The sequence below is a fragment of the Fringilla coelebs genome (genome assembly GCF_963513975.1).
Source record: "Fringilla coelebs genome assembly, chromosome: 3".
Taxonomy (NCBI): Eukaryota; Metazoa; Chordata; class Aves; order Passeriformes; family Fringillidae; genus Fringilla; species Fringilla coelebs.
Genome location: NC_140030.1, coordinates 106,358,301 through 106,385,203, shown reverse-complemented (window position 1 = coordinate 106,385,203; position 26,903 = coordinate 106,358,301). Strand labels below are relative to the sequence as shown.

Sequence of the window (26,903 nt, the reverse complement as noted above, 5' to 3'; positions counted from 1 at the left end):
CATCCCACGGGGAACATCCCGAGAGGCGCGGGGCGCTTCCCGCCGGGAGGAGCGGCCTGCCCGCCGCCGGGGGCACAGCGCCGCCTGCCGGCCCGGGGGGAGCGCCGGCAGAGCCCGCCCGGCCCCCGGCAGAGCCCGCCCGGCCCCCGGCAGAGCCCGCGTCCGCCTCACGCTTGTCGGGGGGAGTCGGTTCTGTTTTTTAAGGTACGGCTGAGACCAAACGCGAGCTCGCCCCACTGAAGCCTGGCAGCATCGCCCCTAAAGCATCCCCGAGGCAGCAGGACTCTGGAGGTGCCAGGCACACCCCCACGGCAGGGCGGCTGAGGGGAAAAGCATCCCCAGGCTGATCGGCGCCCTCCACACTGAGGTGCTGCTTGGGCACGCTGTCACCGCGGCCGTGGTGTCCCCATGCTGCCCCGGCCATGCATCCCCTGCAGCAGCGCACAGGCAGGAGCTTTTCCACTCCTCACTCCTGTTTCCCCCCAGCCACACTGGGCAGGAGGACACGGGGACCCTGGGGGCTGCTCTGCATCATCCATGGCAGGGGTGAAATCCCTCCTGAGACCCCCAAAACCCCAGCGGTTTCTGCTGGGAACAAGGCCAAGCACACCGTTTGACCCCTGCCAACCACCACAGCCCAGCCCTGCATTTCCACAGGCTGGGATGCCCAGCTGGCCCCCAGCACCCCCTGATTTATGGGAGGCTCATTCTGTCAAGTAGTGCTGGGTCAGACGGTGCTGAAGGAAAGGAGCTGCCCCTCCCTCCCTACATCCTGAGCAGATGACCTTCCACCCCCTGGCACTGCTGGAGGTGCTGGGGGGCTCTGTTCTGGAAGGGTAGAGACCTCAGCAAGGTGTACAGCTTTCTTTGTTGCATTAATGTAAGTCCTGGCCCATCTTCTCTATATTGAGTTTATGAATCAATTAGTTTATTAATGCATAAGGTGGCAGGGAGCTGTGGGCTTTGCTTTGGGGGTTCAGGAAAGCCAGGCAGGGAGGCCAAGCCAGGCTCTTGCTGTGGCATTTGCCATGCCCCATCCCAAGCCTCTGATAAACCCTAGGGTCAGCAGCACTCAGCCACAAGGGGTTTCTTTTCCTGACTTATTCCCTTTTCCTCCTGAAAGGAATAGGATGAATGTGTCTTTACAGACCATCTGCTTGTAGACAGGGCCAGGGACTTATAGATAGGGAAGGAATGGGAGAAACTATCAGCTCTAGAAAATGTTACCAGCTGACACAGACTGCTGCTCAGCCAAGGCCGTGTTAAATTTTTGAACTTAGAGAAGAAGAACAAAGGCTGAACGGAATGATGAATATTGTTTTGTTTTATATATAAAAAAAGGAGGGATGTGCATATTAGAGGGGGACATGCAGTAGGCCTGTTGGGAAGTCTGTACCTTCCAAGTACCTAAGCCAATTGGGAAAGGAAGAGGGTGTTGTAACCCAGAAATTAGGATAAAAAGGAGGCTGCATCCTCCAGTAATTTGATAGGCCTCAGGGGAAATGCCCCATGGCCTTTCCCTTTACTCAAATAAAGTTACAGGACTCCTCTGTCTCCTTTCTGGACATAAGCCTCTGGCATTGTGAATTTTTCTGCACACTCTCCACAACAATGTCATGGTGTTTCCTCAACTCTCAAGAGAGGTTTTCACAGAACATGGCTCTTCACCCTCTGTTTTTGCATTTCAGGGTGCAGCTGGGTAAGTTTTGGAGGCTTTTGTTTTCCTCTGAAGCTAGGAAGAGGAGTCACAGACCAGAGAGACCCCAGAAACTGGACCTATAAGTAAATCAGGGGCTGTCAATTCTGCTGGAGTGAGCTCAGCAGCCAGACAGGAGACTTGTTTGCTTTCCCACAGCCCAGGAGAGACTGCTGGTGCACAGGCAGCAGCCTCACATCCAGCGTCCTGCCAGCTCTGCCTCAGACCAAGAGGTTTCCAGTCTCCAAATTCCACACAGCAGGGTTTCTCCTGCAGTTTCTTTTAGAGGACCCGTGGTGAGCCATGTCTGGTCCCCAGGCGGGGCTGCTCCTGAGGGTCTGGGCACTAACTCTGGCTTTAGTCACATCTGTGCCAGAACAGCTCCTGCTGTCCCGTGCTTGCACAACCAGCCAGGAGGGAATGGAGCTGCCTTCAGGCTCTACAGCCTGATTCCTCCCTCCCTGCAGAAACAATCTAGGGGTTTTTGTGGTCAAACTCTCTGGCCCTGCCCACAGTGCAGCTGAGAGGGAGAGGAGCTGGGGGAGTGTTTGGCTGTGCAAAGGAGCTCTGATTCTCCTGGGTGCTTTGGTATTTTCCAGTGCAGGAATCACAGGGTGGCACTCAGAAACTGCTCAGTGGGAGCCAAACACATGCCAAAAAAATTGGAGCTGCCTTCAGTGGCCTTCCCTGCAGAGGGGGGATGGAGAAATTCAGGCCTCTCTGGGAAGTAGCTCCCACTGAGCCTGGGCCTCCCTCAGCCTCAGTTCTGCTCTGCTCCTGCCCTGCTCCCTGCAGAGCCAGTTCCTGTTTGTCAGGATCTGTTCCCAGCACAGGGTCCTTCCCTACTCTTCCTTTTATGCAGCACTGCTGGAGCCTGATTCCCCCCCAGCCATGGACATGAAAGGCTGTTCCAAGGCTGCCACAAGCTGCACAGGGCAGACACTGCACACCAGGGGAATGCTTCCCATATGCCTTTATTTGCAATGTTACAGGACTTTTTTACAGGCACTGTGCGTTGGTGTTCCAGACCGGTTTGCATTTTTTTTCTGTATTACCCAATGACCAAGAGGTGTGGTGGGAGCAGGGAAAATCCCTCACAGCAACCATTCCAGCCTCCAGGAAAGCATAAGACATCTGAGAGCAACAATCTGCTTCTTCTGAAGCCACGAAGCGAGGGATCTGGTTTATGAACAGGCTTAAAAAATAACGTACATATATAAGAGCAGCTCGAAGCTAAAGTACAGCAGTAAGTGGTACATAGCTACATAGCATATCTGTTCACACCCTTTCTCCAAAGCTGGAAAAGGCATGGCTTAAAAACTAAAAAAAACACAGTTAAAAAAAAAATTCCATGCATTAAATTTTAGTGTTTTGTGCAATTAAAATGGGATGAAAATAAATATAACTTAAAAAAAAAACCCAACCTTTTCCATGACACTAATGGAACAGAGGCAAAGTCTATAAGGCACTTCCACATGGGCTAGTCTAGAAAGCCTGGCAAGGAGCTAAAACAGTGCAACCATTTACAATGGCATCTGATAAGCAAAAGACACCTGTCTGATGAGCTGTGAACTGAGAAAAACCTTAGGAAACATCAATCCTTGGGAAAGAGGCTTGGCTGCAGATGCCTTGGTGGCCAACTCCTCCTTATTGCTGCAAGGGTCCTTGGGTGCTGGACCCATCACACTATGGCAGAGGAGCTCTGGAGCCCTGCTCCTGGGGAGTGAGAGGGGACAGTGGGTTTGGGGATGGATGGATGGAGCAGGGGAGGGATTGGTGGCTGCCAAGCTCCTGCACCACCCCATGTGCTGCAGGCTCCTCGAGGAGGGGGCTCCTGCAGCCTCGCTTCCCCGCCAGCCTCTCCAGGGATGACCTTTGGCGCAGCAGCCCTGCCACTGCTTGCTTCAAATGTTCCAGGAAGTTAAAAAATAGCCTCCACCCTAAACAGGGAACTGGGTGTTTTCACAGGAGCAGGAGCACGGGGCCCTCACACGGCTCCAGCAGGCTGGGGAGTGGCGCAGCCACAGGCAGCTCTGTGAAAAAGGGGGAGGCACGGGGATGTCTGACCCCAGCTTTGCTTTGCTAAAGGTGTCTAAGCTGGGTGCTGCCCTGCTGCTGTGAGCCTTCACCTGATGCAGATGGAAATTATGGACATGGTCCGGGCAGGAGGGTCGCCCTAGGCTAGGTGTGAGCGTTGGTGGTACTACACGTGTGCTCAGCTGCTGACAAAAAAGACTGATCAACCTGGATGGCTACTTTAGGTCTCATAGTAGTCCTTTATATGATATTTTTCCCAGCTAGGGAGGATTGGAGACCCCAGCTAAGGTAGGCTGGAAGCAGTTCCTAGCAGGGAGCTGGGGCTCTAGAGAGGAGCCCAAAGTTTTGCTCATCAGGGCACACAGCATAAGGAATGTGGGTGGGAAGCACCTGGCCATGGCAAATACCTGTGCCTGACTACAGCAGGAGGGAAACCCTGGCTCTCCAGTGCCACTCAAAAATAGCAACCTCTCCAAGATGTCTTGAAGACAAATTAAACCCCAAATCTGCCCTTCTAGCAGCTCTGAAGGACTTGGCACAGCCAGCTCCCTGGGCTGAAAGGTGCTGGCAGAGACAACCAAAGGGCTCCCACTACAGTGTCCTTCACCACCTCCACAGCTCGCTCACACTCTCTGACTGCCAGTGGGTCCTGGGCACGGTCACTGAGTGTTTTCAGGATGATCCTGGTGCAGGTAAAGGCTCCTTCCTCCGCCAGCCCTCTTAACACCAGGCTGAGCAAGAGACAAAAGCACGATAGGCGAAGCATGCACTTGCCTAAGCAACCCCACCGGGCTGCCCCGGGCCACCTGCTCCCACTGACTCTGCAAAGCCAAGGTTTCAAGTTCAGCTTTTGTTCTGGCAGGTTAGCTCTCTATTTACAAGGAGGGGTGCGGGAAACAACCAAGACAACCTAAAAAAACCACAACAAAAACACATTAAATAGGGAGAGTATAGCTTTCAAATGGGGAGGGCGAGGGCTGGAAAGTGTCTTGTAGTGCAGTTCAGAAGAGTCAGTTGGGGGCAGGCTGGGGGTAGTGGCAGAGTCAGATGCGCGGCTTTAATGCAAGTCTTCGCTCTGGGACAACTCTGTCAGGATCTGAATGAGGTTGTCCAGCCCCCAGAGGTAGCCATCCTCTCTGTTCCCTTCCACCCAGGGCACGTTGTGCTGGAGAACTTGTCCCTCTGGCAGTGGGGTGGTTTTCCCAAAGTCAATCATCCAGACTTTGGCTTGTTCCTGCTTGTCGTGAATGAAGAGGAGGGAGCTCCCAATTACCTGTGGAGAGGTGAGACCAATTAGTGGTGCTCCTGTTGCTCATTTTCAGCCCTCTTTGGGGCTTTCAGACACCTTATCTCAGGCTGCATTTCCAAGAGATGCTGTTGCAATTTTGCATGAGGAAAAGCAAGCTCTGTGTGCCACTGGTTATGTTTGCACATGCAAATGAGGCACTTGGACAAGCTGATTTACTCATACAAATCCCAGGTCTTGGCAGAAGGAGAGGATCAGAAAAACACGGGCATGAAAGATAAAGATGTCATTTTGGAAAAAGAGCAAAGGTTCCTTAGCAAGGAATGAGATGAACTGTCTCAACCTTCATATGGGAATTGTTTTCAAGGCTGGGTTCTTTGTGATCAGCCTGTGCTCTTCGCACTCACCAATCCTGCAGACACCACTGCAGGGATGGGGACACTCCAAGTACAAGTAACTTGCAACCTGCTGTCTCCTGCTTCAAACACCATTGAATTACACCCAGACTGCCCCTAGAATATCCTCCTGGCACTCACAGCACTCTGGGGATGCAAGGTATAGAGATGAATGGATTTCCTTTTCTCTGAGTTCACTCGGCTGCATCTGCTTTGAAGGGCTCCTTCATATCCATCCTGAATGGCCTTTGGGAAAATCCTGCAGCAAGCAGTGGCCTGGGCAAGACCAGGGAAGCCAACAGGTGCATTTGGCTCTGACAGCAGAAGTCTCAAGGCCTGTTGCAGTGGGATGAGACTCCACAAGCCCAGTGGTCACCGTACACAAAAGAGAGAGATGCTCAGCAGCTCAGCATCCTGACCCACCCTGGCTCACAGTCCCAGCCAGGCTGACAGCCAGCAGCAGCTCTGCTGTGGCTTCCCAGTGCTTAGGAAATGTGTATCAGTATCAAGCCAGTCACCATCATGCTCTTCTGCTTAATCTCTTCCTCCACTCAGAAGATTTTAGCAGGGGCTTCTACAGAAAAGCACCAATGGGTACATTTCAGAGCTGCTCCAAATGAAAACTGCTTCCCAAATTCTAATATGAGTGAATTGGTGAATTACAAACTCACTTTCCCCTATGTCACAAATAGAGACCTTGGTGACCAGAGTGCAAGGGCTGTAGCAGAGGTGATGCAGAGCACTGAGAGCCACGAGTGCCCCTTATGATGTGTGGGTACATGGAAGAGCATCCAGCTGCTGTCAGCCCTCCAGAACAGCAGCACTAAATGTTACTGGGGACTCCCATATCCATGGTATCAGCAGGGCTTAGCCTGAGGTTTGCCTTTAGACAAGGGTTCTGAACAGGATGCATGTACTGTTTGCAAAAGCTGTTATGAATTTACATTTTTCAGGAGACTTTTTCCTCCAGTGTGTTGGGAAAACGTCCAAGGTCCAGAGATGAGTATTATTTCCAAGAAATGCTTATCTTTAGCTCTCCTCCTGCTAACCTCTTATAGTCCTCTCTTGGCAGGACAGAGCATTCTAAATTTAAGGAAAAGCCTTTAACTAACATTCCTCATTTGTGTGTCCTGGACTGCTCAATTCTCCTGCAGCTCCTTGGAGGAGCCCTGCTCAGCAAGGGCCCCATGGAGGGACACAGAGCTTGGCAGACCTTCTGCTGTGCTTCATCTCAAAGTGGAATGGAAAGTCAAAGCTGCTGCTTTTTAATTTTTAAGGAGTGGAAACTCCTTTCAAACCCTCTTTGAAAGGCTGCTTTGTTTCTGTGTTTTCAAATGAAACCCTGGCACTCGGTTTCAGGGAGAATTTTGTTTCCTGTGTTGAACTGCCCTGAAACCCTCAATTTTGACATTTTCCTTCCAACTGCTTTCCAGGCACTGCCACCAGGAGGCATGGCCCCATCTGCCTTTGGCTCCTGGCAGGACCCTCCGTGTCTGGCTGGAGCTGAGGTGGCTCTGGATGAGGGACAGTGGGCTCTTGGAGCTGTGGCTCCTTAGCCCTGGGAGTCAGAGGTTCCTATAAGGCTCTTTATTCCTACACCACACATGACAAGGACACACACCCTCATGTTTTGTTAAGTAAATGTAATAGCAGAATTATTGCATTAAATTGTGGAGCATCTCAGTTCCTGAAATGACCAAAAAAGATAGTGCTCCCTCCTTGTTTTCCCATCAGCACTGAGTCTTCACTATAGAAAATGTTGGTATTTTTTTGTGGACACTCACTTCTGTATGAAATTCCTTTGAAAGGCAGAGTTTGTACTGTGGTGCCCCAACCAGCTCAGGAAAGGCATGTTTGGGGTATCTGCAATTTATGGCTGTGTTGAAGCCTTGTTTGATCATGTGGAGCAACTGTCAGCCAAATCATACCTGACATGCATTCAAATAGACATTTCTCCTCAGAAAACCCCTGTGCTTTTACACTAGGGAATTTTCCCTGTCATAAACAGCCTGAGTTCCTCCTAGATCACTTTTAATCTGTTTGAACATTGGCTTTCAGTAGATTTGAGCTCATGTCAGATGCACAAACATTGTATGCTATCATCTATATTTGCATGTAAGTATTACATACAAATATGAAAATACAGATATAAGAACAAACCAGCCTCTGACTTTGACTTCTCTCCTTGGACAAGCTGGGATTAAACAGTTTGCCTATCCAGGCAGATCTATATAAACAGCAGAATTACCTCATGGCACTTGAAGAACGGGGATGTCTCCAGGGTTGCACGGATACCCTTCAACCGGTTAAGGTAACTGTTCTGGAATTAAAAAAACAAAAAAAACCAAATCCACACCATTAGTGTTGCAGGAAACCTACATAAAAACCACTGCATTGGGGCAGACAGGAAAGTAACCCCCATGCCCAGCATCCTCCCACAGACCTTTCCCTTTGGAGAGTGTTCCCTCTTTTTTATGATCCACTTTTCCTTTTGGCTTCCACAGCACCCTGAGCTCCTGTGGCTTTCACAACTTAGTGAAAGCATTTGCTTTTGCTGAGCTGCTGCTTTCTGCAGAGTGCCCCTGCTGCCTCCATGGTGGGAACACCTAGTTCACCAGCTGCTACTTTTTCCTCTCCCCTGCACCCCCTTCATAGATCAACCCTTCACTTAATCTGTCTTTTTAGCACTCACTCAGTGACACATCATGAGACCCTTCTGCAACTCTGTTATCAGCACTTTTGCAAAGCTGGTCCCATAGGCAGAAGGGCTTTCACAATGGCCAGCACACAGGTCAAGAACCACAAGCCTGTTCAAGCATCCCTCCAAATTGCTGGAAGGCACTAAACATTCTCAGGGGGCTCCACTGATTTTGGGGTTTATATAGAAGAATCAAGAACAGGAACACACACACAGCAAGTATCTGGGCACTGTAACACATTACAGTGGGAGAGGTGGGGATTGCTGTATAAAAATGCACTGGCCACAGAGCCCCATCCAGAGCCATGGCATGATGTGTGCTCCAGGTTCTTTGGGGTTAAAATGCAGCCAGGCAACTTCATCTTCAGATCCAGGAAAATCCCTGGGTAACTCTTGTGAAAGCAAGCATGCCAGTTTGAAGGAGACAGTGCCAAGGGCCACTCCAGCTGGAGCCTTGCATTTGGAGACTTTATACAGTGCAGCTTAAAATGGGAGTGCTTTGTCAAATAGGTTATTTGACACAGTTGGTGTAAATTGTTTACAGCCAGATCTCTTATTCTCCTGGCAACTTAGGGAAGCTTGGAAAATGCTGCCTGTGGCTTGCCCATGTGAAGTGTGCCTGGCACAGGATCACCCTGCTGCGAGAAGGGCACAGGCAGCCCCCCCTGCCAGGATGGGAGCCCCCAGCACTCACACTGGGGTACAGAGAGGGCTCGGGGTGACCACCAGCCCAGGGGTGAGGGACAGAGCATGGCTGTGACCCCTCAGTGGGTTTTGAGAGCCAATCCTGGAGATCCTCAGCAGACTCACTCGGGTCAAGCAGTGCTGCCACAGCCAAGTCCCCTCCCAGCTCTCCATTGCTTTCCCCTCACCCTGCACTAGGATAGTGTTTCTCTTCAACATTTCTCATGCTTTTTAAGAGACACTGCTCAGGCTTCAGCCCTGCAGGCCAGGGACCTGATGAGCTGAGGCCAGGCTCCACACAAATGCCCTCTCCAGGCAGCGCCCCCAACATCCCCCACTCACCAAAACATTCCTGTTTCCTCTGGTGAACTCGCTGAAGGCCTCCATGACTTGTTCCTTTGTCCGTGTCTTCTTGAAGTCCCGGTTCACAGTGCCGTCCTCTTTCTTGAAAAGAAGGGACAGGTGTGAGCTGGATGGGGAGGAAGGGAGTTGGGGCAGGAGTAGTGTTTCTGCAGCCATGCATGCTGCCAAGTAGGATGTGACCAGCATTTTTGGCAGCTGAAGGATCTGTCTGTGGAGTAAAGGTAAGCAGAGGCAGCAGGTCTCTGCTTGCACATCCCAAGTTATCCCACAGCCCCAGTGCACTGATCTCTAATGCAAACAGAACTCCCCATCATCAAATACTTGCCAAGATCACTGGCAATGTGGACAAACTCTCCTCACAGACCAGGTGCTTGCTGCTAACAGAGGCTGGAGACTACCTGTTTCTGGTGTTTGTGTGCCCAAATGGCTTCCCATGGCTGCTCTGGCTGAGAATGGCACTGACACCAGCCCTGGACTGTCTCCTTGGCTTGGGGAGGACAGCAGAGCACGATCACAATGGGACAAAACTGAGCATGGATGGGAAAAACTTCTCAGGAGCAAAACTGCTCTGTGAGAAATCCTCCATGGACCATTGCAGCAAGGAGCAAGCCCATGGCTACCTGGCCTCATTGGTCCTTTGATAGCTCATGGATCACAAACTCTCCAAGGCAGCAGCCTGGCACTGAGATGCAGTGAGCAGCCTTGTGCTCTCCTCTGCCTTTTCCCAAGGCACATCCATCCTTGGCCTTTCATGGCATGGCTTGTCCACTGCAGGGACAACACTCAGCCATGGCCCAGAGGCTCCTGTCTGAACCTCTGGGCAGCTTTGTAGGTCTCTCCCCATTTCCCTGGTCCTTCTGGGGCTCTGATTTTTACATCAACTCATTTCATTGTCCAGAGGGGCCGTGGGACAGGCAGGCAGGTCTCACTTCCTGGATACAGGGGCTATTTTAAACCACATTTGCTTGTGCTCACAGCTCCATTGCAGGGCTCCATCCCACTGCTCCAGACAGCTCGTTTGCACACAATACAGCAAAGGGACAGGGGCCAAAAGACATCCTATGGGCTGGGAAAGATGAAGGATAAAGAAGCAGAGCAGAGGCTGGGGGAGGAAGAAGGCACACTTAAATCACCTGCCCTGGAGATTAGAAACCCATCCAGGGAAGTGCCTCAGCACAGGGCAATGTGCATCCCCCTGGAGAGGTGGCCTGCTGTGGGCATGGTGGCCAGTCCAACATGGGGGAAGGTTGAGTGCCCAAGGTGAGCCTGCCACCAAGCCAGCACCTGAAGTGCAGTTTGGGATGAATCACACAGCACACTTCATCTTCCAGCTTCTATTTTGTGTAAGCATTAACAAAGGTGGTAACAAAAGCAACATACAAAAGAAAAACTCCAGGAAAAACTTTGTTTGTACCAATTGCACCAACTGCACCCAGTTTCAAATCACCCTGGACTCAGCCTGACCACTGCGCTGCCACAGGGTCCAAAAGCAATGCTCAGGGCTTGCAGAGTGTGTATTGGCAGGGGTCAGGGACAACCCTTTCACTGGAGACTCCGTGCTGCTGATGGCCCATGCAGAGCTGGGATCTCTGCTCTCAGCTGTGACCTTGCTGAGGATGCTCTGGTGGCACGTGTGTGACGTACAGGGGAAGGGCACTGTGCTGCTGAACGTCCCCCATGTGAGAGCCCCGATGTGGCAGCTCAGAAATGAACCCACCCTCTCCCAGGGGGATGATCAATATCAACCTGGAGAAGGGCCACAGCACTAATTTCACGTGTAAAGAGCACAACTTTCCACAAAGCATCCAAGAAAGGAGATGGACCTCTAAGTGCTCCTAAAAATAAATGCAAATCACAGATGGCCTTTCCGATAAGGCAATCTCAGCTTCAGGAAAGCCAAGCAGCCTATCCCTAGTGCTGCTCCCGCCTCCTGCAGTTTCCTTGCCCAGCCAGAGGTTGCTGCCACCAGGCTGACAACTGCCATGACATTCACAGGTGTCTGAGCCCCGAGGGGGCTGCCTTCCACCCAGAAGAAATGTGAGGGGGGCTGATAAGGGCTATCACAACCTCCGCCCCAGCAGCGATTCCAGCTCGCGCCGGCGTCACTGGGGCAGGGCTCAGGTCAGCCAGATCTCTGCCTCTGGCCTTGGATGGGGCTTCTGAGCTGCCTGGCTTGGCACAGATAGGTGGAGGTTTTCCTGGCTGGTTTTGGGACCCTGCAAACGTTCCAGCCCTGTGGAATGCCATCCCACCATGGCCTTGCTCAGAGCAGGGCAGCAGCTCAGGGGTGTCACTTCTTACAATGAGCCCCAGCAAGTTTCAACTGGGCCACCAGGGGATCACTTGTGTTACTTTCAGCATGGAAATTTTAATAATAGCTACTGTTTCCAACAGGTTCCAGCTATTCCAGAAAGTCAGATGAATGTCATTATCTCCTTTTGCAAAGGAAAATTTCCATTTTAAAGAGGAAGAACTGGATCTTCAAGGCCACTTGGGAAAGGGAGAGCTCAGTCAGGAAAGGGTTGCTATCCTCATGCCCTGAGCTGCCTGTTTGCCTTACCTGACTGTGCTATCCAAAAGGCTTCCACTGCTCCTCTCCTTCCTATGACCCCTTCCCACATGTCCAGGGTCAAATCCTGTCCTTCCCTTGCACTTCTCAGAGCTCTCCTCTGGCAGCCCCCATCCATGAGCGAGGGGCAGGGCAGATTCACTGCTGCTCTTCACAGAAAAGCATCCACAGCAAGAATTAAAACATGGGAAGACAGCCAGGGCGCCAATGGCACCTTCCCTAACACAGAAACTCAATCCCAGAAATAGGGAGAACAACAGGGATATAGCACAGCATGACCAGCCCTGTTGGAAAAAAAGCCAGCTGGGAAACAGCATGAACTACTAATGCTTTAGCTTAGGGGAAAATAACCCAGAAGATGAGGGATTTAAGGAGAATTACAGTAATTAGAGCCTTGATCAAATTAGTCAGCCCCCTAGCAGCAGCAGGAATACTGCTGGAGGCCAGAACTTCTCAACATTTTTCAATTAAAGGGCTGCTTCACCTCTTTGAAAAAAAATCCACTGCTCAGATCAGGCAGCAACTCGTTTATGGTTGGCTAAACAGAGGTACAAATCTCATAACTCCTTCATGGCTTTTATTTCCCTTCGCAGTGTTTTTTGGCCTCCCTGGGGATATGATTTGTTTGGTTTTGGTTTTTTTTTTTTTACATTTTTTAATTTTAAGTGCTTCGTATATAGCCTGCCCCCTAAACATGTCCAGACTGAGAAGCATCACTGGAGGCCAAGGATATATCATGCTGGACTATAAATAGGTATTTCTGATTACACCAAGAAAGCAGGGGAAGAAGCAGTGCATGGGAGCTTTAGTCCCAACTGGTCCCCCTTTTTAATACAGCCTCAGTTTTATAAAAAGCAAAACAGCAGCAATGGGAACTAGGCATGGGGTTGTCCCAAGGTGGAGCAGCTCACAGTGTGCTCATGGGTACCCACAGCAGGAGAGGGTCTTTGGGAGACCTGGGGAGATCAGGGAAGAGCTGCAGGAGCAGGCAAGTGCCCTGACCCAATGCAGGCACTGCAGGAAGCTGCTGTGGGGAGCATGGACCATCAGCATCCTAGGCAGAGACATGGGATGGGCAGGGGCACCTTGCATTGCTTGCCAGGAAACTCTGGAAGGGGCTCAGCCCATGAGCTGCTCCTGGGGTTTCTGAGAGTGTTTGTGTTAGAGGTAAGTGCACTGTGTCCTGCTGGCCATGAAACAGCTGAATGAAGAAGGTGCAACGTGCACAGAGCAAGAGACAACTCCCTTCTGTGGGTGGTTAGAAGTAGCAGCTCTGTGTGACCCACTCCTGCTGACCTTTTAAGCCCATGGTCTAACACCCGCATTTGTTTGCTGGTGAGGGAAGTCTAAAAAATCTGGTGTGAGGGCTTTATCAGGGACCAGCTTAATTTCTTTTAATTCTATCATTTTGACACGACTATCTTCAGGCAGGAGGTTTGGCTACAGAGAGCCAGATAGGCACTCTGGGAGAATTCTGCCCAGCTCAGAGGGAGAAAAATAATCTGTGTTCAAGAGAAAGAAACTCCTCCAATCAAGACACATGCAGATATTGAGCCACTGTTTCCACTAAGAGCAAGTGGCTGCTCTGAGCTACTGGCTGGGCCCTCAGCAGCTACCCAAGCCTGAATTACTGCAAACGCAACTTGACAGAGCTCCCCGTGGCTGCCAAGCCAACACCATGCCCAGGCATGCGATGAAACCCTTGGCTCAAGTGTGATATTACCTTTAATTCACACTGGCTGCCTAGCAAAAGGCATGGGCCATTGCTAGTGCTCATGCAAGCAGTATCACTGTAGCTACAGACCTAACTGCTCAAGTGCCATCCCAGACACCTTTCTCACCTCCCTGGAGAAAATCTCCTGGGCTGGCTCATCTGCTGGGGACACAGAAGCACCCCAGCTGATGTCTCCCGAAATGTGAGTGCTGCTCTGAGCAAGAGCAGTCAGCAGGTTACGTGTGCCTGCAGGTGCTGACAGAAAGTGCAGCTGTATGTGCTTGCCCCCTTTCATAGGGTTCAGCTGCTGAATCTTCCTGGACAGGCTGGTAAACACACCCTCCTTACTGACTGTGGCTAAGATCACAGCTCCAACCACAGATGGGCACACGTTCAAACTGGGATTTGGGTTAATGGCTCAGCCCAGTGGCAGAGCAGAATGGAAAGCAAACAACCAATTTGAGTCTTCAAGTTGAAGGATGGCACTTTGTATTTTGCAGGGAGGGGGAAATCAACCAAGCAGCTGACATAATGAGATTATGTCTAAAACCATCCTCAGGATGATGCCCTGAGCTCAGCTGCACTCTCAGAGGAGCAGCAGTGCCCTGGGTGAGGTGCCTGTGAGGTGCTTTGGCTGCAGGAGTTGGGGATGTCCAGATGTGAGCTGCTCTCACCAGCAGCGGCTGTGAGACTGCATGTATGTATGCATGATAAGACTGCATGTCTGTAGAGAAAGACATCCCAGTACCCTGAAACAACTTCCCTTCCTGCTCCCCTTGAAACTCTCCCTGAATTCTCTACTACAGCTGTTTTCCTGTTTCAATCAAACCTCAAATTTACCGCTGTTTACCTTGTCCTTTTGGATCATTAAAAGAGAAAGCACCTACATTTCTTTATTTTTAATATAATTTCTGGGTAATAGCTGTAACCTTTGCCATGATCTCATGTGAAAAACTTATCTTAGCCCAAATTCAAAGAGCAGTAGGAGCCTTGACCCAGATTCAGGAAAGCATGTGGTTAAGTACATCCTTACACTCAGGGAAGCACTTCATGATGTGAATGAAGGCAGCTAACGATTGATCCTCATTTACACCTTTCCTGAACCAATTTATCTTAATTTGCTGTGTGTGTACCTCTGTGAGTTTGGCTAGTGAGCACCCCCAGCAGCTGTTCCCCTGCCCTGCACAGCTCAGACTCACCTTGATGCCCTCGATCCTGAAGCCCAGCGTGGCGGTGGAGCTGATGGTCTCCCTCCACTGCATGTAGCGCGGCTTGGTCACGGCGCGCAGCACGTTCTCCTCCTCAGTGGGGGCCTCGGGGTCCACCTCAATCATCTTCTGGTACATGTCCTTCCTCAGGCTCGGCTTCTTCCGGGCCTTTATCAGCTCCTCCTCCAGGTACGTTCTGCAGGGAGTGAGGGGGTGTAGGAGCAGGGTCACCACATGAGGTGCCATATACCCACAGACAGTCCTCACCCCAGAAATCAGGCTGATCCAGGATAGCTGATCCCTAAGGAGTAGTGCAGCATAGGAAATCATGGAGCAACCCTCGTTGTGGCTGAATTGATCCTGATTTAATTATCACTCCATCATCAGCACCCGGTATCTTTCCAGTTCATCAAGGACCCACAACCAGTCTGGCAATAACGAGAGAAGTTTTCTCACAGGTTCTCACGGCCTTGCTGCTGCTGCCACCCCAGCAGCCTCCTCGTTTCATCCCTTGTCCTGAGCTTACCTCAAAGTTCAGGAAACCTGAGCTCTCACCTGAGCTAAACATGGCTTTCAAGATATGCCCAAGAAACTGTGCACATGCTCTGGGAGCCAGCTGAATTGAAGACAAGAGGGACATTACTGTGTCCCATCCTTCAGCATCAACTGCTGCTCCCTTTGAGGATCAGCCAAAGCTGCCCCTGTGCCTCTCCTGTGCTTTTGCATTCCCTTACTCTGTGCACCATGAGGGCTCTGCCTCACCAAATGCTAAACAGGGTGTTTTCACACAGGGCTGTTACACTGATGGGGATGATTTTGTCCATTTGCTTCAAGTGGACTTCCTAGCAAAAGCCTTCTCTTCAAGATGAAGCACAGGAAGGGCTGCAACCTTGGCCAGGTGCTTAGCACCACCCCAGGTCCATGGAGTGCAGCCAGGATGGGGGAATGGGGGAAGGAGGATGGAAGGTACAAAGGAGTGTGCAAAGACCTTGGTTTTATCTGTGCTTCTGAGAAGCACCCCTCTGTGCCAGAGCACAGTGGTGGAAAAAGTTCTGCACTCTGCCATGCATAAAACCATCATCCACAAAGTAATACTTCCTGCAGCAATAATAAACCACCACTGAATTCCTGTCACAGCTCCCAAATCAACCCTGGCTCAGCCTGCAAAGTATCCAGGCCCTCCTCAAACAGCCCACTAAGCTGGGTGAGATGTCCCAGCAAAACAACACAGGAATGACCCCATCTATCACTGTTCTACACCTCCCACTAGCCATGCCCAGCTCTGCAGAGGGACAGTGCCCTCTGCCCATGTCCCTTGTGCCAAAATCCCAGCACCGAGTGTGTGATTCACCTCCAGAACCCAGCAAAACAAGCTGGGAGGGTGCTGAGTGGATTATGTGGGACAGTGTTCCTGTGTCCCACGAGGCAAACTGGTGCCTTTGCTTAGGGCAGACATCCCCAGGGGTCATCAGCCCTCTTGAAAAATACTGCAGGTAAAAGCAATGAAAGTCCTTGGCTGAGATCAACAAATTTATGATTTTGGTGCAGATGGAATAAAACAGCAGAATAAGGCAGCAGCATGCTAGAAGTGCTGCTCACACTGCTCAGAGAGCTAGAATTTCTTCTTATGAGAATGACAGATCATCAATGTCTGTGGCTTTGTCCTCCCCATCACCTCAGGCTTGTGCCATCACCAAGGCTTAAGAAAGACAAAGTTTTGTTTAGGAGCGACTGGAATAGGCTGCCAGATCCCAAAGCCGGGTTAGCATGAAAAAAACAAACCTGCATCTGCCTGGCAGCAAGCTGTTGGCTCAGAGGACAGGTTTAATACCCCTGAGGTTTAGATTATTTGCTCAGCCGTGGGGATGCCCCATTCCACAGCATTCATCCTCTCTCATCAGCTCCTCCCACAGCACCATCTTATCTCAGGATGACGATGCCCAGCACATTTGCCCCCTTGCCTGAGCTCCAAAACCCCAGGTGCATAAATCACCTGACATGTGATCTGTGCATGGGAAGCTTTCTTCCTCCCAGAGACAGTCACAGGAGCACCTGGGCAGCACGTCCAGCAGCTCTTCTTCTGGTGCTGCTGTCCGGCTCCGCAGTGAGTCCTGTTTCCTTCCCAGAGCAGCCTGTGTGTGCCAGCTGGGGCCACATGGCTGCGCCGGGCCCTCTGCCCTTCCCTCCACCCCTCCGGTGGAAAGTATTCCCCGCCTCTTCCCTGCCGACAGCCCGGCACGCCAGTTCGAGTTTCACATCGGGATTCAGGAGGGGAAAAAAAGATTCCTCCCTCCCACAGAAACCATCAGCTTTTCCAGCAGCGCGTCTCCACCATGTCTGGGCTGCGCCTTTGCCAGCGAGGGGGGTCTCAGCCCTTCCTGCCACCAGCCTGCAGCACACCCAGGGCCGAGGGGTGGCCTGAGGCTGTCCCAAAACTGGCAGCCACCTGGGGTCACCAGCCCTGCCCACATCTGCTCTGGGACGCCCTTGTCAGCTGTGGCACGGCTCACTCAAAAACTGCTGCTGGCCAAGTGGCTGCAGCCTGGGATCCTGGTGGATCTGGAGAGATGGTTCTCAAGGAGGACATGGGTAATGTTGCTCATCTGTTAGGAAATATTCAAGAGCTTTGTGTGAAAGGCACTGAACTACTCAGCACACGCATTTTATCTCTCCAGTGCGCATCGGAGCAGAGGCTGAGCAGAGAGGAAATTTCTTGCTCACTGAAATTGTGCCTTTCAACCATCTTTATTTCACCCCTCTGGCACCCTGGGCAGGATCTCCTACACCCCATCCCTCGGCTGTGTCCTCATGTGGCAGAGAGAACCTCCCAACAGCTGCTGTGCCATTCCTGTGTCCCCAAACCCAAGGAGAGTGCTGTCCCTTCCACCACACCAAACCTTTCCCAGAATGCAGGACAGTCAACAAGCAAAGAAAGAAGGAGCCTGGTGTATCCTTTCCACACCCAGCTCTCCCCATGTCTCTCTCATGGTATTGGCTGAGCTTTACCTGAAGACAAGTGAGCCTGGTATTCTTAATTGTGCATTTCAGGGAATTTTACCTAGGAGATGCATTTACTTTTGAGTATCCCATCTTAAAGCTCAGAAAACCTCCCCAGTGCCACTCACCTGACCCCCATTTTGCAGTCCATAACACAGGGGGAGTCAAACTCAGCCAGCAGATCTTCCATCTGGTTGTATCTCTCCCCATCCTTGACCACATCTCCGTGGTAGGCAGGGACATAGGGCTTCAGGACATCGTTCATGAGGCGGTCGAGGCACCGCTGCTCCGACTCACAGTGCTTCTTCAGGATCCTGCCATTGGCTGCCGCCTTGAAACTACCTGAGGGTGACAAGGGACAATGTGACACTTGGGGTGGCAGGAAGGGCAGCCCAGCACCTTGGAAGCAGCTCCATTTACACCTGCATCCAAGGAGTCCCTAGAGGCAGGGACTGAAAAGCTCAGGTTGCCAGAGGTTTATGACCAGCACTGTCACACCCCAAGAAGGCAGAGACCCGTCCTGCAGCACCCAAGGCGTTTGCTTCACACCCTCTGTGCACTTCCCTGTAGGTTCACATCTCTGTGTCTATGCTCATGTGTGAGGCACTTTGGGCTGGGCAGCACCACCTGCTTGGCAGTGGGACAGGAGCTGGGCCTGGCTCTCACCCAAAGCGCCCAGCTTTCTGCTGCCTGAGGAAAAAGCAGCAATAATTCCTGCTGGCCCTGGGAGACTGGAAGCCCAGAGTGCCTTCACACTACCCTCACTAGCATTTCGATAAGTCACTCTCCTGGGCTAGAGACTGGGAGCTGCAAGCTGTGACACTGATGCAGCAGCCTGAAGCAATTGAGGCCAACAAAGCTCATTAACCTGGGATAATGAAGGGCCCTGCCACCATGCTGTCCCTCCCCATGCTCTGTACCTGCGTGTCCCGCTAGCTGGATCCAAGGGTACTTCTTCTTGAAAGACATCACAAACGGGGACCAGTGCACCATATTCTTGATCTTCCTCCATGACTTGCTCTAAGGGGAAAAAAAAATCATGAAGGTGAATGCAATGTTTTAAGCTTTTACTGTCTGTAAAGTCACTTCAGGCAGCACGCAGCTGTTCTGGACAGGGAAAGAGACACCACAGCCAGCGCAGGATGGAAGCAAACAGAAAATCTGCTCTTTTCCCATTGTGCTGTGCCAAGCCACTGGGCCTCAACTCTACATTCAAAAATCACGAGTAACTTCACTGAAGGGGATGGTGTTACAGCATTGTTCCAGTTGGCTGCTGCTGCTGCAGAGTGCCCAGCCATCCACACTGCCTCATCTCTGCTCCCTGCATCCCTCTGCGGGAGCAGCAGGGACATTAACGCATCCCTGGGCACCACAGGGACATTAACCCATCTCTGGGCACCACAGGGACATTATCCCATCTCTGGGCACGGCAGGGACATTAACCCATCCCTGGGCACCACAGGGACATTATCCCATCCCTGGGTACTGCAGGGACATTATCCCATCTCTGGGCACCACATTAGATCGCAGCAGATGGAGGGGGAAGGCAACCCAGGACTGCCATCCAGCCACAAAACCGAGCTGCAGGTCCTGAGGGGAACAAGGCACAGGCACACAGAGGCTCCCTGCCTGGCTTTTGTTCCCCCTGAAAGGCAGCTGCTGTGTCCATTAAGCTGGCAATCCACGTGTGCTGATCCGCCTGCTCTGGCCCATCTGTAACTACAGTTCAGAGAACAATTCCCTCCTGACACGTTGTGTTTCTCACCAGATAGATTGCTCAAAACTATTTACATGACTCTAACGAAGGCTGTACTGGACGGCACACAGCCTCCCTCAACGGCTCCTTCCTGCGAGTTTTTCCCTGGATTGTTCTAGGGAACACACCACCAGTAAAAGGCAGGGGATGACCTCTTATCTTGGCCCCAGAAGGTGACGGCACAAACAAATTATGTGAACGATATACAAGGGCAACAATGGAAAAATGCCTTGTTGCAGGAGCTGGGACAAACAGTGTAGTCCTTGGCTGCTCCAAGCTCCTGGGTTCAGCTGGAAGCCAGCAGATAAATTATCCTCATTTGCTCCGCTGTGAAGGCATGGGAGGGAGCCTTCCAGAAAGCCCAAGTAATCTCTTCCTCGTGTTTGGAGAACTGGCCCCTGTTCCAGTAATGCTTCACAGACAGGCAGGGAAGAGCCAGCAGCCCCAACTTGCAGCTTGGATGCTTGCTGGGGGTGAACTCACAGCACAGGAATCCGTGCTGGGAACTGCTGACATGTTTAAATGGCGAGCAGCAAGAAGCCAGACAAAGATGTTAGTGTCTAAAGCGTGGAAATTACACCGGCTTATCCCTGCGCCGTGCACCAGCCTGCCAGGGAGCAGGGAGATGCAGGGGCTGCCTGAGTGGTGGGCAGCACAGGAGTGGGAGAAGGGAAGAATCAATGTCTTTCCCTACCTCGCAGCCTGGGAGGAGCAGGGCAGCCCTTCCCCGGAAGGCTGCCCGTGGCCAGGAGCGTCCAGGCGCAGCCTGGCACTGGTACAGCCTTGCAGGAGTTTGGCAGGAGCTGCCCAGGCACGGGGGTGACACCAGGCATCCCCTTCTCCAGGGCTCCTCCACGCCGAGGGCTTGCTTGCTTTAGCAGGGGGTTGGGCAGTTCCCTACCTGACATGAGGATGAATGTTTTTATTTCCACACAGAGTGCCAGAACTTGTGTGTTTTAGCTGTTCTTTGTTCTCCTTCTGGCACAGAGTGAAGGGGAAGCGGGGGGGTGTCCCCTCCTTTTGTTTCTAAAATAGTAACATCAAGTCCTGGCTGATGTCATCAAAAAGGGGGAAGAAAATGTCTCCAGGGCAGTTTGGACTGTAAACGACTGTGACCCACCTCCTCTAAAAGGAGTCCTCCCCTCACTTGCAGCACAGCATCGTAAGTCACTCAGTCCCAGGAAACATGCCAAGGCAACGTGCCTTTCCGAGCCAAGATTTTGGTCCATGGTGGTTACAGCTTTATAGTTAAAACCTTGAGGTACTTCAAGGTACAGGCAGAATGGAGGCAAACAGTCCCTAAAGCAGGGCAAGCCACTCTGGCTTCCCCCTGCCAGGGCTTTCCCAGGAGTGATGATCTCCATTCCAGCACTACTTCCATTGCAGGGTAATGACCCTGAGTCCCCTGGGGACACAAAACACAACAAAAACAACCCTTCTGCTGATCTGAATGGGTCACAGAGCCAGTCACTCAGCACAGCCACCCGAGGAACAGGGAGCACATCCTCACCCCCTCTATGCCAGAGGGAAATGTTTTCACCCAGGCCTCACCCGGTTTCAGGCACACCTTTAGTCAGGTATTTCCAACCCAAGTTTTAAGGACACGTGTAACAACTTCTTTTATGGTGAAGCTTGAGGCACCTTCATCCACTTCAAGCCACTCCCAACCTGCTGGAAATCAACTGCTGATCAAGGTCAGTTGTCACTGCTGCAGGAGGGACCCACAATCCTGATTCACAGAGCCCCTTTCTCCCTGCTTCTCACAGGAGCAACCACTGGACACTAATAGGGGAGAAGAGGGACTGCTGTCTCTCTGATTCCTTCAGGAGCCACTGGAGTTTTGTTTTACACCTGAGTCCTCTCCCAGTGTAATAAGGAGAAGTTTGCTTCATCAAAAGAATGTTGCTGTGTTATGGGAGTGCCCAAAAGGCTGAGTTTTGCAAGGCACAGATCCTCTACTAAACCTGCAGCTGCACAACTCCATCTATCTCTGGGACAGGCAGCAGAGGAGATCCCAGAGGAGCAACACTGGCCAATGCCCCCAGGGATCCTGCCACTCCCTTTGCCTGAAGATAGCAAAATTCTCCTGAGGTAGAGTTTTGCTCCAGAAAGTCAGCCTTTGTACTTTCCCTTGAGCCCCAAGAGAGATGGGAGGTAGCTTTTAACCATCTGCAGGGTCCTTCACCCTGGCAAGAGGTCTCTGTTTATTCAAACACTGATGTGCAATCACATCAGTGTCTGAATAGATCACAGAGCTCTCAAAACCCATGGTTTGGGATCCTGGCCATGCCAACCCTCGTGTCAGGCTCTGCAGCCAGCCACAGAAAACCATGGCCACGAGGTTCACACCACTCCAGTCTCACTCCACAACCACAGGCAGGAAACAGCCCCTCCACTGCCTCCTGCCCTGCCTGGTGCTATTAACAGACAAAGGGAGCATTAAGGCTATTTACAGTAAAGAAATCTTCTTTAACACTGTTAGCCTGTTGGGAACCATAAGGTCGGTGCCTCCAGGCTCTGGAGTAGTCTGTAACTTTTGGTTTACATTTCAAGGAGTTATTTGCTCACACAACCAGGAGGACAGGCACAGCTGTAGGTGCATGGAGGTGTTACCTGTGGTAACTCCCTGGACTCAAAGGATTTTTCACCATACTGGAAGAAGTAGCTCTGCAGGTGGCATTACCAAGGGATGCAGGTGAAGGGCGGATCCGTGCTCTTCTCATTTGCCTGCAAGGAGGTGAACCCGCAGGTGGTCATTTCAAAAGGGGAGCACATTTCCAAACCTTTTGCATGACCAGAGCCTGCACCTGATGTGGCACCCTGGCTCCCAGCTCTCCCCCAAACCCAGCTCTTTGCCTCCCAGAAAAGTCAGGAAGCTGTGTGGACCGGCTGCACTCTTGCACAGGCAGCAAGAGCATGGAGCCTGTATAAGCAGGGAATATGCACGAGGTGTTTGATGCAATTCAACACTTTTTATTTAAAACCTGGTTCAGCATCAGCAAATGCCAACTGATTAGCTGTTAAGTAAATTATTTAGTGACTCTGGAAATATATTTAGCAAGGAATGGCACTGTTTTCCCTAATAGTCTGCCACATGGAAAAGAGGCTCAGCAAGTGCAGAACCAACTCTAAAAAAGAACTACTCAGAGATTCTGCAGCACTTTGCTTCTGCTTCTGCCCTCTTACAGCTTTTGCTTACTGCACAGAGCAGAATCCCAAGGCAGGAGTGGGATACAGGCCAGAGGAGTTAATCCCTCCCAGTTAGCACCCACAATTGGTCAGGGGGAGAGGAGTGCTGGCAAAACAATTTTATCTGCTGTATATTTAACTTTACTTATCTGAAACTTAAAGCAAACTCTAGGCTTTCCCCATCTGTCAATAGAGCTTCGTATGGAAAGAACAACACAGAAGAATTTAGTGCCAGTGCAAAAGGTCAGAGGATATATTGTGTTTAATTAGATTAAACAAAAAGTGACTGATGAGCTCAGTGCTCGCTGTGCATTTTCTCTGTTGCATATTTATTCCTTTAATGTCTGCTCAAAGGAGACGTGCCTTTCTCATACTGCCTGTTGCCTCCCTTTCCCAGCATGGACACTGGTGGAATTTAACTGGTGTAATTCCCCATACATGGAGCCAGCAGGGTGCTCTTCCCTTTCCATGCATTCAGCCAGAGAGATAGACAGTAACTGATTTAATTTGCTGAAATTATGCTTTCCTATGGTTTTATGGGACCAAAGGTTCCTGGAAATAGTAGGAGCTGGACCTGTATTTTAGTGCTCTTTATTAACTAGAGCATGCATGGTTAGAGGCAAGATTACACAGCTGGGCCAGGGGATGGAAAAGAGTGAGAGCAGCATTAAATTAATGATTTTCCCAATTGTGAAAAGAACTTCAGTTCCTTTCTCCCAGGGAAACCATGAAATATCCTAGGATCAGAAGAGGGGAAGGAAAACTATGAGGAGACAGTAGTGTCACCAATGCCCACTGCTTCCCCAGGCTTCACTGGAGCTGCTGCAGCCCAGGGACTTGCGTGAGTGACACCCTGGCTTTCCCTTCCCTTTGGAGAAAGCCCTGCTCCTGGGGAAAGGAAGCCCCCTGCTCCTGGGGGCTTCACTTCCAGCTCTTCTAGGAAGTGACATGAAGCTGTGCTGTTGCAAGCTCCAAGATGTTTCACTCACAAGTAGGAGGGTTGGGGAGCCAGAGCTTTTCTGGTTTAAAAAAACAAGGCAGCAAGGGCTGAGAAGGGCAAACTTTGCTCCACAGAGCCCTCCTCTTTAATATCTAAATGAGTGGAGGGAACTTTTGCCCGCAAAGTTCCCTCCGTGCCAGCCCGCTCCACGGCCATGCACATCCAGCCAAGGAAAAAGAGGCCATTTAGTTTTCCATGTTTAAAAGAATGAATGTGTTTTCTTTTGCTCTTTAAAAAGTAGTTAAGGTTTCCCTAGTGATGATTGTTTCCCTTGACTGGGAAAAACCTTGTCACTGCAGCCTCAGGGGGGGAGGCCAGCTTTGTTCATTGTGCTGGACGCTGGGCGCGCAGGGCAGAGCTGGCAGGTACCACGGAATGAATGCCTCCTCCTGCTGTGTCCTGCCTTGGGGGTGACCAAACTGCACCATACACAGCCAAAAACCTGTGATGTGATGGTGCAGGGCTGGGGTTCTGCTTGGCTTTGCCATCTCTCAGCCCCTGGCTAGCTCTGTCCTTCAGCACGCACCAGGCTGTGACCACTGACCCTGATGCTGGCAGCAAGTGACAGCTCATATTCTGAATTGTCTTCCTCCTACACAAACCCCTCTCAGCCTTGCTGATGCTTCTGTACTGCACAGCAGGTAAATAGCCTTGTTCTGGCCAGAGGAGCAGCTGTCAATGGAGGAGGGGGCTTTGGATCAGTGGGCATTTGTTGATTTAGTCACAAAAGGTATAATACAAAAGTTTCAGCAGCTCCCCAAAACCTGGCGAGAGCAATGCCATTTCCACATCTCACAGATTCCACTGAGCAAAGATAAAGTGAGGCCCAACATCAGGCTTCACTGAAATTAATACAAGGACATACAGTGTGATGACTGACAGGCTTTTCTGGGCGCCTAGAAATTCTAGTGCAAACCCCCAAACCTCATTAGATAAATATTTTGATAACTGTGGTGTAGGTGTTCCTGTTGGGGTGTAGTTACTTCTGTTGGGGTGTAGCAGCTTCTGCTACTCTCCAAGGTCTCCATCTCATTTAGAGTGAGAAAAAATCCCAACACGTGCACTCTTTTACTTCAAACACTTTGTTTTTCAGAACGGTCTTGTTTTAGCTAGGAAGGATTTTGCCTTTCACAAGAGAGAAACCACTCCCCTGTGGTTTTGTGAGAGATGCCCTTTTCTCCAGTGGGGTCAGGGAGTTGTCCCACCAAGACCAAAGATCTGGGGTAGAGGGTCATAGAGATAAAGCTACTGCTTCTCTGCTGTCTGCAGAGATCAGCATGTGTGATAGAGGAGTCTCAGTAAAAAATGCGTGACAGCCAGGAACATCTGCTCAGATCATGGAAAAAATATTCCAGTGTATTGGAAAAAGTCAGGAGCTTGTTGCAGGCTCCCTCCTCCTGCTTGTGATGAAGGCAAGGAGACTTAGAAAGAGCAGAGGCAGATGAGTGAGCAGCAGTCCTTCAGCCTGACCTCCCTGCTGACAATGGAAGGAAGCAGAGCGGCTGGGAGCTGGGAGCACAGCAGTCCCCCAGTGCCTGGAAGGACATTTGGAACCTCCTCACCCACAAAGTGTGAGCAGAGTGGAGCAGCAGAGCAGGAGCCATGTCAACACCACACTCAGGGGAAATGGCTACAGAGAGGACAGTGCTGTTAGACCTCTCTGGCCAGTTTGGCAAAGAAGGGAAGAAGACAAAAAAGCCTGAGTGAGAGTGAAGGCAAAGCCTGCACTGGAGCTCAGAGTAACTGAGCCTCAGAGCTACTGTTGTCTCCATGAGGCATTTTTTCTGGTGGGGAGCCTTTACTGAAGCAAAGCTGAACACCCCTAACAGAGATCAGCCACAACTGACCCTCCCATAAAGCCAGTGGAATTATTAATTGCCAGCATCAGATACGTTCAGCCTGCTTTCCTGAGTGGGAACTGATCCAGATCTCTGCAAATGTATTTTGTTACTCATTATGTACACACCAGTATGATGTGTTAAGCAATTTTCAGCTTGGAAAAGGTGAGTGATTCAGAAACAGCTAATCACCTTTGGTGGACTGCTACTTAAGCTGTACAGTGCTTCTTCCCCAGAAAGCAGCTAGCTTTTAAAAGTCAGCAGACAATAAAAATCCTTGCTGGTAGCCAAAAGTGGGCCTTGGTGAACTGATTTGTGAGAAGAGCCCCAGAGCAGTGCAGCTCCTTGGTGCAACACACTGGTGCACAGAGCTGCAGGCAGCCAGATCAGGCGTCCAGCTGAGAAACGGGATGTGCTGCCCAGAGATCTGACCCTGCATCCCTCTATCAGGGAACTTGTCATCAGCTTTGATGGAAACTGCTCTGTTTCCATCTGGAGACTTGTGTTTGATCCCTTTCCCAGTTCCAGGGTATTCACCACCATCTTTCTGGTTCCAAACATCATTTCAGCTCATCAGCTCCTGCAGCAGCACAGCACACGCTAGGGGACACGGGCTCCTGTGCCTGTGCTGGCTCTAGCACTTCTCACTCCCATGCTGCCAGCAGGGAAGGATCCCTGCAGCCTTCCCAACCCTGCCACTGTGGATCCTGAACTGCTTCTAGTTCCCACATGCTGAGACCAGGAGCTGTGCCCCTCTTGACAGCAAACAAGGTCTCTGGTTACTTGATTTGAAGCCCAGCTCAGCTCCCTACAGGCCAGAGCTGCAGCTTAGGATACGGAAGAGGCCCAGGTCCTAAAAGTCACAACAGAGGGTCCCAGAGGGCAGTGGTTTGGTGAGGCACAGGCTTCCTGCAGGAAACAACCTGAATACAAAACCTGTGCTTGTACATGTCAGGGATCTGGGATGGGAGCTATAGGCTTTGCCACATCCTCCCAAGGGATGAGCCAAACCCTGGAGTCCTTTGGGAAAGGGGGGTGTCAGCACAGAGCATGTTGGGAACACAGGGAGTCAGACCAGCAGGAGATTGTAAAAGCGCCAGTTATTTCTAATCTGGCTGATTTAGACTGGTAGATAGAGTTAATCACAGGACAGAGGCTGCCAAACACTCTCTTCTACAATCTGAAGGTAAGTTTTTAGAGATTTAAACCTGGATGACACATTTACAGCCTGCCTGGAGGCACTTGGGTCAGAGACACCAAACACAGGAGTAACCTCAATGACTGGAACAAAGCAACACTTTGTTCTTAATACCTGGGGTTTTTTTTTTGAGACTCTTTCTGTCAGCTTCAGGAATGAAATGCCCAGAGCTCATGTCCCAGAGAAGAGGGGTGGACAGGGATCTCCTCCCTGCACAAGGCTCAGAGCAGGCACATGCTATGGTGTGATGATATCACATCACTCATCCTTTCATTCTGGCACTACCTAGCAGGGTGGACACGGGCCAGACAGGGC

General features: G+C 51.1%; 1 protein-coding gene across 1 annotated transcript in view; it reads right to left on the bottom strand.

The window, feature by feature from the left end:
• Positions 1-2,652: 2,652 nt before the first annotated feature.
• ITPKB (inositol-trisphosphate 3-kinase B) overlaps positions 2,653-26,903 on the bottom strand; it is a 68,062-nt gene continuing 43,811 nt past the window's right edge. The window contains exons 3-8 of the mRNA XM_084203280.1: positions 18,528-18,627; positions 17,736-17,949; positions 14,602-14,806; positions 9,099-9,200; positions 7,623-7,694; positions 2,653-5,006 (exon numbers count right to left, since the gene is read on the bottom strand). Of these exons, the coding sequence (XP_084059406.1) occupies positions 4,791-5,006; positions 7,623-7,694; positions 9,099-9,200; positions 14,602-14,806; positions 17,736-17,949; positions 18,528-18,627 (909 nt within the window). The 3' untranslated portion in view covers positions 2,653-4,790. The remainder of the gene's footprint in view (positions 5,007-7,622; positions 7,695-9,098; positions 9,201-14,601; positions 14,807-17,735; positions 17,950-18,527; positions 18,628-26,903) is intronic.